The 12933-nt window shown below is 39.7% G+C and overlaps 1 protein-coding gene across 1 annotated transcript in view; it reads left to right on the top strand.

Annotated features, from left to right (window-relative positions):
* The window catches only part of Ccdc62 (coiled-coil domain containing 62), a 31216-nt gene extending 19119 nt beyond the window's left edge, over positions 1-12097 (top strand). The window contains exons 7-9 of the mRNA XM_048785480.1: positions 2975-3100; positions 10678-10770; positions 11470-12097. Of these exons, the coding sequence (XP_048641437.1) occupies positions 2975-3100; positions 10678-10731 (180 nt within the window). The 3' untranslated portion in view covers positions 10732-10770; positions 11470-12097. The remainder of the gene's footprint in view (positions 1-2974; positions 3101-10677; positions 10771-11469) is intronic.
* The last annotated feature ends 836 nt before the right edge of the window (positions 12098-12933 follow it).

Genomic DNA, 12933 nt, shown 5'->3' with positions numbered 1-12933 from the left:
CCAAGGCTTTATGCATGCTAGGCAAGCACTCTACCACAGAGCCACATCCCCAGCACTTTTTTTTGGAGTGGGGGGAGTGGGGCGGGTACTGGGGACTGAATTTAGGGGTACTCGCCCACTGAGCCACATCCCTAGCCCTATTTGTATTTTATTTAGAGATAGGGTCTGAGTTGCCTAATGCCTCACCATTGCTGAGTCTGGCTTTGAACTTGTAATTCTCCCGTTTTAGCCTCCTGAGCCGCTGGGAATACAGGTGTGCGCTACCCAGCCCAGCCCCAGCACCTTTTAATTAATTTATTTATTTTATTTTAATTTTTTCTGGTACTGTGGATTGAATCAGGGGCCCTTTACCACTAAGTTATTTGTATTATTTACTTAGTTATTTGGGACTGAGGATTGAACTCAGGGGCACTTAACCATTGAGCTACATCCTCAGCCCTTTTTAAATTTTCTTTAGAGACAAGAGTCTCACTGAGTTGCTTAGGGCCTCACTAAGTTGCTGAGGTTAGCTTTGAACTTGAGATCCTCCTACCTCAGCCTCCTGAGCCACTGGGATTGCAGGCATATGCCATTGCACCCAGCTATTTTTTAAATTTTGAGACAGGGTCTTGATAAGTTGCTGAGAATCATGCTAAGTTGCTGAGGCCTCAAACTTGTTATCCTTCTGCCTTAGCCTCTCGTGTTGTTGGGATTACAGGTGTGTGCCACCACTCCTGGCTTTAGTTTTTATGTTTGAAACAGAGTCTATGTTGCCTGGGCTGGCCACATGGCAAGTTTGAGGCCAGCTTCAGTATCTCAGTGAGATCTTCAGCAACTTAGTAAGACCCTGTCTCAAAATAAAAAAAATAAAAAGGACTGGGGATGTGGCTCAGTGGTAAAGTGTCCCTGGGTTCAGTCCCCAGAACCAAAAAAACTAATCTTTCTGCACCTGCCTCTTCAATAGCTGGGATTATTGGTGTGTCCTACCACACTCCTGCTTTTATTTTTATTTATTTATTTATTTTAGTTGTAGATGGACACAGTATCTTTATTTATTTTTATTTGGTACTGAGGATCGAACCCAGTGCCGCATGCATGCGAAGTAAGCACTCTACCACTGAGCCCCTCTTGCTTTTATTTTTAATTAGTAAATATTTTGTACAGTAGCCACAAACAGCAGCCCCCTTGAAGGATATGAAGCCTTTTTTTAATTTTTATTTTTGTACCAAGGATTGCACTCAGGGGCACTCGCCCACTGAGCCACATCCCCAGCTCTATTTTGTATTTTATTTAGAGACAGGGTCTCACTGAGTTGTTGCATAGCTCCTCGCCATTGCTGAGGCTGGCTTTGAACTTGCGATCTTCCTGTCTCAGCCTCCCGAGCTGCTGGGATTACAGGTGTGAGCCACTGCATATAGCAGTATGAAACCTTTTGTTTGTATGGTTGCCCTAAGGATCCTTGGAAATAGCCTTTTCCAATGAGAGAGAGAGAGAGAGAGAGAGAGAGAGAGAGAGAGAGAGAGTGTGTGTGTGTGTGTGTGTGTGTGTATGTATACGCTGGAGATGTAATCCAGGGATGCTTAACCACTGAGCCACATCCCCAACCCTATTTATTTTTTTATTTTGAGACAGGGTCTCACTAAGTTGCTGAGGCTTTGAACTTGGGATTCTGCTGCCTCAGCTTCCAAAACCACTGGGATTATAGGTGTTTGCCACTATACCTAGCAAATAAATATTTTAAGCATTAGAAAAATGAAGGCTATAACTGGGCACAGTGGTGCATACCTGTAATCCCAGTGATTTAGGAGGCTGAGGCAGGAAGATTGCAAGTTAAGGCCAGCCTCAGCATCTTAGCTAGGCCTAAGCAATTTAGTGAAGCCCTATCTCAAAATTTAAAAAAGAAAGAAGAGGATACTGGTGTTGTAACTCAATGATAAAGCCTCCTGGGTTCGATCCCCAGTACCAGGTAACAGAGGAAGAAGAGGAAGCAACTGTGCACCTACATTAGGGTTTATCAGATGTTTACATTTTAGGATATTTGCTTTATTTTTCTTTTTGAGGTAATAAAGTAGGAATCCCACCTGCCATTTTCTCCAGGCCCTCCCAGTTAACCACCATTCTGAAGTTGATTACACATTGTTTTTATTCTTTTGCTACATAAAAGTACATACATAGGGGCTGGGGTTGTGGCTCAGAGGAACAGTGCTTGCCTAGCATGCATGAAGCACTGGGTTCGATCCTCAGCACCACATAAAAATAAAAATGAAGGTATTGTGTCCACCTACAACTAAAAAATAAATGTTAAAAAAGTACATACATAAATATTACATGATGCTATTTCGTGTGTTTTTATTTATTTTATCATTATTTTTGTGGTGTTGAGGATGAAACCCAGAGTCTCGTGTATGCTAGGCCAGTGTCTACCACTGAGTCAGCTCCCCAGCTCCCAAAGTTGAAAAGTAACAAGAATAAATGAAAGCACAGCTTTATGTTCTAAAAGCTTATAGGCCCTTAGTATTGAAGTCCCATATGCAGATATTTGGATCTGCTAATTATGCCTTCAAAAATTTATTTAGGAAAGTAAATTGTAGGGGCTGGGGATGTGGCTCAAGCGGTAGCGCGCTCGCCTGGCATGCGTGCGGCCCGGGTTCGATCCTCAGCACCACGTACAAACAAAGATGTTGTGTCCGCCAAAAAAATAAATAAATTCATTCTCTCTCTCTCTCTCTCTCTCTCCTCTCTCTCTTTAAAAAAAAAAAAAAAAAAAAAAAAAAAAGAAAGTAAATTGTAGCAAAATTCTGTTAAAATCACATTATTTAACAGAGTAGGTTCTAAGAAATAAAAGGAATTTGATTAATATTGATGTCTTACTTTGCAATATCTAATCAAATATTAACAGGTAGCTACAACTTGTGACTAAAAGTTGTGTTTGTAAATATAAACACTTAAAAATATTTCTCAATTTTATGAATGCTCAAACTATTAATCCTTCTAGGAAGACTTCTCACCCACAAGTAAGCTTCAGCGGTTGCTGGCAGAATCTCGGCAGATGGTCACGGATCTGGAGCTGAGCACACTGTTGCCCATCAGCTGTGAGAATTTCGACAGCAGTACCAGAAGTGTGCGTTTCCTTTTCTTAGGGCTACACGGGTAGGATCTGGACACTCCGTGAGCACTGGAGTGCAGGTGTCGCAGGAGTGCAGGTGTCACAGGAGACAGCCTTTCTGTTACTATGAGAGTTCCTTTATGTCTCCGAGGTAGGAAGTTGGCAGCTTGCTTTAAGGAGAAAGGCTCAAATATCTCTTCATTCAAACTGCCTCTGCCTCTTTGTAATTCCTGTTACTTGGACATGTGAGCATGAATTCTTGGGAATAGTTTTTTATGTGTATGATGCTACAGATGAAACCCAGAGCTTGGTGCCAAACACTCTACCACTGAACTAGAACCCCAACCCAAATTCTTGGGGATTTTTAAAAACACAACATTTCAATTTTCAACATTTCAAATACACAAAAATTTCAAATGGGAAAAATAGAATAATAACAGTCACTCACCTTTAACAGTCATTAACTTGTTGCCATTTTTGTTTTATTCTCCCCATCCAAACATGTTTTCTTCTGAAGTGTTTTAGAGCAAATGTAAGACAATGTATCATTTCACTCATAAATACTTCATAGTTGTCTGTATCAGATATGGACTTTTAGAAACAGCCATAAGATTATTATATTCAACAAAACTAACAGTATCCTTAATATCATCTGTTGACTAAACCATCTTAAGTTTTTCCCATTTGTCTTAAAAATGTCTTTTTTCTCTTTGTTCAAATCAGTATCTACCCAAGGTCCATACTTTGCATTTGGATATGGCCCTTAAAGTCTCTGTAGTGACCAACATTTCCTTTCTTCCCACTTTTCTCTTCCTCCTCTTCCTTCCTTCTTTCTCTTCTGTTTTCCTCTTCCTTTTTCTCCGTCTTTTCTACTTTTTATTTCTTTGGTGCTGAAGATTGAACCCAGGGCCTTGCATATGCTAAGCGTGCTCTGTACCACTGAGCTATACTCTCATCCCTAGCTTTAGTTTTTTAAGGCCATTCATGTGTGGAAGAAACACTGGGTCATTTGTCCTGGAGAGTTACCCACATTTGGAATCTCACTGACTCTCTCTTTGAGTTAACACTTTCCTGTGTCCCCCATAATTCCTGAAAACTGGCATTTAGATTAGCAATTTGATGAGACTCTTGATCAATTTGGGGTTTGGAGTTTTTAAAATTTTGGCATTGGTCATTCTATCTGCTTCCTGTTCTGTCACATCAGGAGGGCCCTAATATCTGGTTGTCCATTAAAGGTGTTATGCTTGATGGGTGTGTTTGGGAGTTTGTCAGCCTGAGCTTGAATATTACCAGGTTTCTCTAAAATCACTTAATGATTTTAGCATTCACTGATTATTATTTAGCATTCACTGATTATTATTTAGAACACATTACTTCATCGGGAACTTCATAATAGTCATTTTCTAAATCTGTCATTCTTACAGGGAGAATGACATGTTAAATCTTTTTTTTTTTTGGTACTGGAGCTTGAACCCAGACACACTCTACCACTGAGCTATATTCTCACCCCTTTTAGTTTTTTATTTTGAAACAGGGTTTTACTAAAATTGCTATGGCTTTAGTTGCTGAGGCTGGCCTCAAACTTGTGATTCTTCTGCTTCAGCCTTCTGAGTCTCTGGGATTTCAGGTGTGTGCCACCAAGTCCAGGTCACACGTTAACTTTAACTGTTTATTTTAAGCATAGTAACAGTTCAATGGCAGTGATGTAAGTTACTCTGTAGATTTTATGGCATCATCGTAAATAGCGAAAAGATTGCTAGAAATCAGGATAGTTGCCCAGTTTCCTCATTGTAAAATATGAGCTTAGAACTGGTGCTTTAAGATTCAAGGAACTTTACTTGGGTGTGCTATGTGAATATTTAAAGATATTTGAAAGCCACTGAGTTAAATTCTTTTGTATTCCTGACCCAAAACCAAAATAAACAAAGCAGGTCTTCAAGAATACTGAAAGGCTTTTGTATTAACCCTAGCTGGGGTGCAGCTCAGAGGTGGAGTGTGTGCCTAGCTTGCGTGAGACCCAGGGTTCCATCCCCAACACTGAAAAGAAAGAAAAAAGAACCTTGTTGGAGTATAATGCCATACAATAAAATGAAGACATTTATTAAGAATGTCTTTAATGATTATTTTAGTACTTTAATAAAAAACTGATATAAAAAAACTGGTTTGATAAGTTTGGACAAATGTGTATCCACCCATGCAACCAGTATTCCAATCAAGGTACAGAGCATTTCCATCACCCGAGAGGTCCTTTATGCTCGTTGAAGTGAATCCCTCTTTACCACTGTGTGCAGTTTCTGATCTGATTTTATCATGAGAGACTAGTTTGGCCTACTCCAGAGCTTTGTGAAAGTAGAGCAGTATGGCATGTGCGCTCTCCAGCTTTTTCAGTGTGACTGAGCTTCAGCCAGGCTGTGTATCAGCACTGTGTTCCTTTTTAATTGCTGCATAGTAGTATTCCATTATGTGACTCTTCCACCGATTATTTTTTCTCCTCTTGGTGGGACATTTGTTTCCTCTTTGTGGCTACTATGAGTAAAGGTACTGTGGACATTTTTATACCAGTGTTTTTATGTATGTATATTTTCCTTTTTTGTTAATACCGAGAAGTAGAGTTGCTCGTGATACAATAATGTATATTAGCTGGGCCTGGTGGTACATACCTATTATCCCAGAGACTCCAGAGCCTAAGGCAGGAGGGTGGCTTGGAGGTCAGCCTCTCCATTATGGCAAGATCCTGTCTCAAAATAAAAAAATAAAAAGGGCTGGGATGTAGCTCAATGGTAAGGTACCCCTGGGTTCAATCCCCAATACCAAAAAAAAAAAAAAAAAGTAAGAACAAAAGAATAGATGTACACTTGGGCTGGGGTTGTAGCTCAGTGGTAGAGCGCTTGCCTAGCATGTGTGAGGCACTGGGTTAAATTCTTAGCACCACATAAAAATAAATAAATAAATAAAGGTCCATTGACAACTAAAAAAAAAAATAGGTGTACATTTAACTTCTTAATAAACTGCCAAATTGTTTTTCAAGTTAGTTCTGCTAGCTGTGTATAAGTGTTGTAGATGTTCCGTATACTTACCAATATATACTTATGTCATCATATTTGATCTAAATTGTTCTGGTAAATATGAATTAGCATATTATTGAGATTTAATTTGCATTTGTTGGCTAATGATAAACATCTTCCTGTGTATTCCTCTCCACTTATTTATGTTTTCCTTTTTTCTCTTACCATATTTTATAGTTCTCATTGTAGGGATCCTGTATATCTTTTGTTAAATTTCTCTCCTAATATTTTGTTTATTGAGGCTATTATACATGGTGTTTTAAGGTTTGAGAATGTATTTTCATTATTTGTTGATATAAATACTGTAAATAGGAACTTTGCTGCATTCATCTATTCTATATTTTCTAATAGACAAGCATGTCGTTTGTGAGCAAAGAAAATTTTGCTGGGCATGGTGGTGTATACCTATAATTCCCAGCAACTAGGAAGGCTGAGGCAGGAGGATTGCAGGTTTTAGGCCAACCTCAGCAACTTAGCAAGACCCTTAGCAATTTAGTGAGACCCTGTCTCAAAATTTAAAAAGATAAAAAGGACTAGGGATATAGCTCAGTGGTAAAGCACCCCTGGATTCAATCCCTAGTACAATTTAAAAGAAAAAGAAAGAAACTTATTTTTTCCCAGTCTTTATGCCTGATTTCTTACAGCTCTGGCTAGGATCTTCATATAAATGTTGAATAGAAATAGGGGGAGCAGGTGTCTTTGGCACATTCCCTGAAATACTCGCTGGCATTTCTTGCATGCTATCTTCAGTTGGCATTGTGTTACAATGAGCTGTCACATAGCAGTTTTCTGTGACACAGATGATCCAAAAGTTAGCATATTTGCCATGTTAGAATCAGCATGCTCCTTCCAGAAACCTAAACAGGTAGTTACAAAGGTTACCTTTAAAGAAGAATAAAGCTCCCGGGCTGGGATTGTCAACTAGCACACAGGAGGCACTGGGTTTGATCCTCAGCACCACATAAAAATAAAATAAAGGTATGTGTCCACCTGTAACTAAAAAATAAATATTAAAAAGAAGAAGAAGAAGAAGAAGAAAGCTCTAAGATGGACATTGTAGAGGAGCTTGTAGTCTCAGGTATGCAGGAGGCTGGAGTGGGAGAATCACTTGAGCCTAGGCATCCAAAACCAGCCTGGGCAACATAGCTAGACCCTGTCCCTCAAAAAAGAAAAAAGAAGAAGAAAATGGAAATCCTATCATTTGTGACAACATGGATTAATCTAGGAGACGTTGTTAAGTGAAATAAGCCAGGCACAGAAAGACAAATACTGCATGGTCTGATTAACATGCAGCTACATGATCTGATAAACTTAGGGGGCACAGTGGCACACAACTGTAATGCTAAGAACCTGGGAGGTTGAGGTAGGGAGTAGCAAGTTCAAAGCCAGCCTTAGCAATTTGTTGTGACCCTGTCTCAAAATAATAAAATAAAAAGGGCTGGGATGTAGCCCAGTGGTAGAGCACCCCTGGGTACCAAAAACATTTTTTTTAAATAAAATGGTCAACCTCACAGAAGCAGAAGGTGGAATGGTAGTTATCAGGGACTAGAGGGGTGGAGGAAAAGGGGAAATGTTGGCCAGAAGATACAAACTTTCAGTCAGTGGAGGAATAAGTTCAAGAGATCTATTATACCACATAGTGAGCATAATTAATAACAATGTATTATACACTTGAAATTGCTGAGAGAGTAGATTTTTTTTAAATGATAAGTACATGAGGTTGATTTGGTCCTTCCAAAATGTATACATATTTCAGAACATCACAACACAAATATATACAGTTTTTGTCAATTTAAGTAAAAATAAATCCTCACTTCTTTTCTTTGTGGTACTGGGGATTGAAACCAAGGTCCCAGGCATGTACTGTACCACTGAGCTATTCTCCTAGCCCTAGAAACATTTAAATAAAAGTTAGATATGTGCTACTCAGAGGACTGAGGGTTGAGGCAAGAGGATCACAAATTCCTGGTGAGCCTAGACAACTTAATGAGACCCTGTTTTTAAAAAAAGAAAAAAAGGCTGGGGATGTTCTTCAGGGGTACAGCACTTGCCTAGTATGTATGATGCCCAGGATTGATCCCCAATACCCGCCCCCATACAAGGTATGTTACAAAATAGCAGTTTTATACATGTTAAATGGCTATGAAATACTTAATTACCACAGTATGTATAGTGGGGACCTGAGTCTGCTTGTAGATTGGCTTGTTGAGAAGTGGTGCAGGGCTGTTGCTGGGTGGAAAGTTGTAGCAGCAGTTGGAACTGTGTGTGACTCACAACATGGGCTGGGGAATGTTTCGGGGTGAGTGTGTCTTGAGTAGTCCCATCATGGCCCAGTTCACCTGGGACAATGTGCCTAGTGTTCCTTGTGGACAAATTCGTACATAAATGCAAACTTCACATTAAGCCCAAATTGTCCACTAACATACCAGATTGTTGTAACCCACTCTTGTTTTCAAAGCAAGTGTTACAACAGGCCTGTCTTTCAGGCTCTGGCTCCAGGCTCTTCTTGTAACCTCTTTTTTAGGGTTTGCTATAATTTAGATCCGAATGTCCCGCAAAGGCCTTGTACTAAAGGTTTACTGCCCAGTTCATGTTGCTATTAGGAGGTAGTGAATCTTTTAGGAGGCTGGGCCTAGTAGAAAGGGGAGCGGTCATTGGGGCATGCCCGCAAAGAGAATATTGGGACCCCATCCCTCCTCTTTCTCATTCACTGCGGCCTTGGATGGATGGACTTCCTCTGCTGTTTGCTCCCTCCATGACATGCTGCCTTGCACAGGTCCAAAAACTATGGATTCACCTGATCTGGATCAAAATTGAGAGTCAAAACAAACCTTTCCTCTTTTTAAAAGTTGATAATCTCAGGTATTTTGTTATAGTAATAAAAAAGCTAACACATTCCTGTCTAAGATAGGAATAAACTCCCTCATTTTGGTCTTCATAATGTGGATCTGTGTGTGTGTGTGTGTGTGTGTATTTATTTCCATCAGAGTACACATCATGGTACATAATGATTGATTACATGCTACTGAGGATGCTTGGTAACTACCTTGAATGGAACTGATAGGAAAAAAGGCAAGACTGTGACCTTAGGTATAGATTGAAAAAAAATGCTAAAGCTATTTGAAGTTAGTGCAAGCTTAGCTTCAGAGAATTTTTGAATCATACCTGTAATCCCAGCTACTCAGGAGGCTGAGGCAAGAGGATTGAGGCCAGCCTTGGTAACTTAGCAAGACCTTCAGCAACTTAGTGAGACTTTGCCTCAAAATAAAAAGGGCTGGGAATGTAGCTCAGTCATAAAGCATCCCTGGGTTCAATCCCTAGTGCCTTTCTACCCCAGCTCCCAGAATTTTTCTCAAAAAAAAAAAAAAAAAAAAGAATTTTTGAGCTAATTAGACCCAGAAGAAATATCTAATCCAAGATTTTCATTTTACACTGAGGAAAAGGGGCTATATCTCCTTTTGTTCAACGTCCCACATAGAATCAGAAAATCATTTAATTGGAAAAAAATATTCTTTCCACTGAATTAGCTGATTGTAGAAATGGATGGGAAAGCATAATTTAAATAGTAGAAGTCTACTTGGCAACACACTTTATGTACTCCTCCCCCATGCCTTTGAACTTGGTACAGATAGAAACAGGAAAAGCAAATATTTTGAAAAAATAAAAATTTTTTCAAGAAGGAAGCAGGGTAAAGTTCTGAGCACCCTCTGTCACCAAGGCGTTGCCGTCTGTAGCTCAAGACAAGAGTGGTGATTCAGAGCTGTGAAACAGGCTTTCTCCGACATCTCTGGGGAGCCCAAAATGATTTGGCCCTCCTGGTAGGGAAATGGCAGGGTTTTCTAAAAGCTAAAAAGAACTGAGCCTTTGACAAAGCAATGTCACTTGGGAATCTCTCCTACAGACACTTCTGCATGGGCATAAATGGCATAAGTACAGATTTTCATTGCAGTGTTGCTTTATAAAAAAGACAAGCTGCAGCCCAGTTGTCCAGCAAGAGAGAGGTGAGCAGTGCACATCCACACCCTGGGACCCTGCTTAGCTATGAGGCAGGGCAGCTGGGATGCAGGAATAGCTTGTGCTTATCCTGAAAGGCTCTACAGGCTAGTGCTACCACCGGGCGTTCCAGCTCTTTCTTTAGGGGTCTTAAATCTTTTTTGTGACAGGCTGGGAAAGCTTATGGAACTATGGGTCTCTTTTAGCATATTGTGGTTTGTCTGATCATTTTCTTTTTTCAGTGTTGGGGAGGTACCAGGGATTGAACCTAGGGGTGCTCTACCGCTGAGCTATATCCTCAGCCCTTTTTATTTTTGAGACAGGCTCTCACCAAGTTGCCCAGGCTGGCCTCAAACTTGGGATCCTCCTACATAGCTGTGATTATAGGTGTGTGCCACCAGACCCTGCACTTGGTTGTACTTCTTCTATTTCCTAAGGTTTTTTTAAATGCATGTCTACTATATTTGCATATAGTTGTCTTTGTTTTTTTCTAGTTTCTCTATCCTAAGTACTAACTTGGGGATTGTTTTTTAGAACTTAGAAGTCTCAGAAGAGTCAGATCAAAAGAATACCTTTGTCAGTCATTGAAAAAAACAAAGTCAACTTGAATATTCATTGTTATCTTGGGTAAGTCACCTTTGCTTATCTCACCTTATATCTTAGTTAACATTTAATAAGTAACTTGGGATATTGATAATGTGGAGTCAAGGCCATGCATTCGTTTGGCCAGTAATCCTCTTTTTCGCTTGGCCTATTTATACTGTACATACCTTCTAAATTCAGTCAAAGTAAAATGTCAACTACTTGTGAGAGAAATACAGATTAAAAGCTCTTATTCTGAGTACATAAAATTTTAAATCTAAGGAAGTTAATACATAGATCCAGCTTTAAAAATCAGATTCTAAATTAACATTTCAGTCTCTCACCTAGATGGCTCTCTGATAAGAAAAGTGTTTCTGGGGTTTCAGGTTTCATCAGAAAGTGGACAGACCCAGTAAGCACTTTCTTGGTTTGCATCTCCTGTGTCAGACTTTCATGTCAGGTACACAGTTACTTCAGAATTCAGTTTGATACGCAACGGTATTGCCCATCTCTTCACCGTGAACATAAGAGCTGGAGCTGGGAAGACGGGAAGTTGAGTTGCCCCAGCTCCCTGTTCCTCTCCCTCTTATGCTGCTCTCTTGCTAGGGAGTTTTGTGTTTGTGACACGTCACATGACCTTATGCTGCTGGAACCAGGATGTGTGGTAAATGTCTTCCACCCTGGGAGCTTCAGTGCTGTCCGGTGCTTGCTGGTTTTCACTGTTTGCTCTGTTTCCTCCCCCAGCGCCAGATTTCTCATCTATATGGAGGGCAGAAAGCAGACATCAATGTGACTTCACCTTAGAACAAGAGATGACTGTGATCCTTCACAGGCAGCATTTAACACCAAAGCGGAGCAGAAACTAAAAGTTTATTTTTTAAAACATCTGTTGTTTTCAGTTAACCATTTTCATGTCTAAGAAATATTTCCATTTGTAAGCAGTGAGGCCTTATTGTATGTAGACGGAGTTGGAATTATGCTAAGAAGGAAAAAGGTCTCTGTAAAGGTGCAGACTGTAGCTGGGCACTGAAGACTCTTCACATGGGAGGTCAGGTGAGCGCCTGTGTGTAGATGCCACCTTACCACCTGCTTTCCTAAACCTTGAACATCAGAGTCAGCTCCAGATATATGAGGAATAATTTTCTCTTCTCATACAATTTTAACGCTGGGCTTTGCTGTGTTAACAGACATGAGATGATATGATATAAAATGTTTTTAAGGGAAAATATCACCTTGGAGGCTGACAGGTGAGGTCCATCTGTCCTAAGCCAGCAGAGCCCTGTCTTGTCTGGGTCCGTAACTCAAACAAAAGCTTGCTGGAAAACCAAGTTTCATATGAATTTTTTTATATTAAAGGATTAAAACACTTCCATTTTAACTTGTAAATTTTATTTTTTAAAGAATATAATGTGTGCTCTGTGTTCCTTCTATGAGAACTGATCAGCTTCAGTCAATAAAAAATATTTTTAATACTAAAAAAAAAACTTTTGTTTTTTTAAATTATATAGGAATAAAATAAGGAAGGTGTTATTTTAAACTGAATTGGCAAGTTAATTTCCTTAGGAATGGGAATGTATTTTTTTTTAATCATTGCAGATATCAAAGTTCTGTTGTACTGGATAAATGCGCCTTTGTTGAAGGTTTCAGTGTTTCTTCGGAGATGATTTTCATGAGAGTGGAAAAGCTGCCCCAGTTAGCCTTTTTAATTAGGGTGCTGAAAAGAGAAGTTGGGCAAGGTTTGGCTGCATTCTTTATAAATACTTGCTTTCTCCCCAGGCTAGTTGTTCAGAATAAGATTGAGAAAGGTGTAGTGGATCCCAAACCAGCGCTTGCCAAGTCGGGTACATAAACTACCCCTGGGGTAGGCTGGCTTCCAATCTGAGAATCAAAATATTAAATTTTTCCCTTTGTATGACAGGTTTGGGATCACACACATCACCGTGCCTACTAGAAAGGGAACACCGACGAGATGCTAATAGGAAAACTTTAGGAAACTAAAGGTTTTTTTTTTTTTTTTTTTTTTGTACCTGAGATTGAACTCATAGGCACTTTACCACTGAGCCATATTCCCAGCCTTATTTTGCATTTATTTAGAGACAAGGTAGCAAGACCGTGTCCCAAAATAAAAAATAAAAAGGGCTGAGATGCAGCTAAGTGGTAGAGTGCTCCTGGGTTCAGTCCCCAGTACCAAAATATATATATATATAT

The sequence above is a fragment of the Marmota marmota genome, unplaced genomic scaffold (genome assembly GCF_001458135.2).
Source record: "Marmota marmota marmota unplaced genomic scaffold, marMar, whole genome shotgun sequence".
In the NCBI taxonomy this organism is placed as follows: Eukaryota; Metazoa; Chordata; class Mammalia; order Rodentia; family Sciuridae; genus Marmota; species Marmota marmota.
Note: the sequence above shows the minus strand (reverse complement) of the source record. Positions and strands in the feature narration are given on the sequence as shown.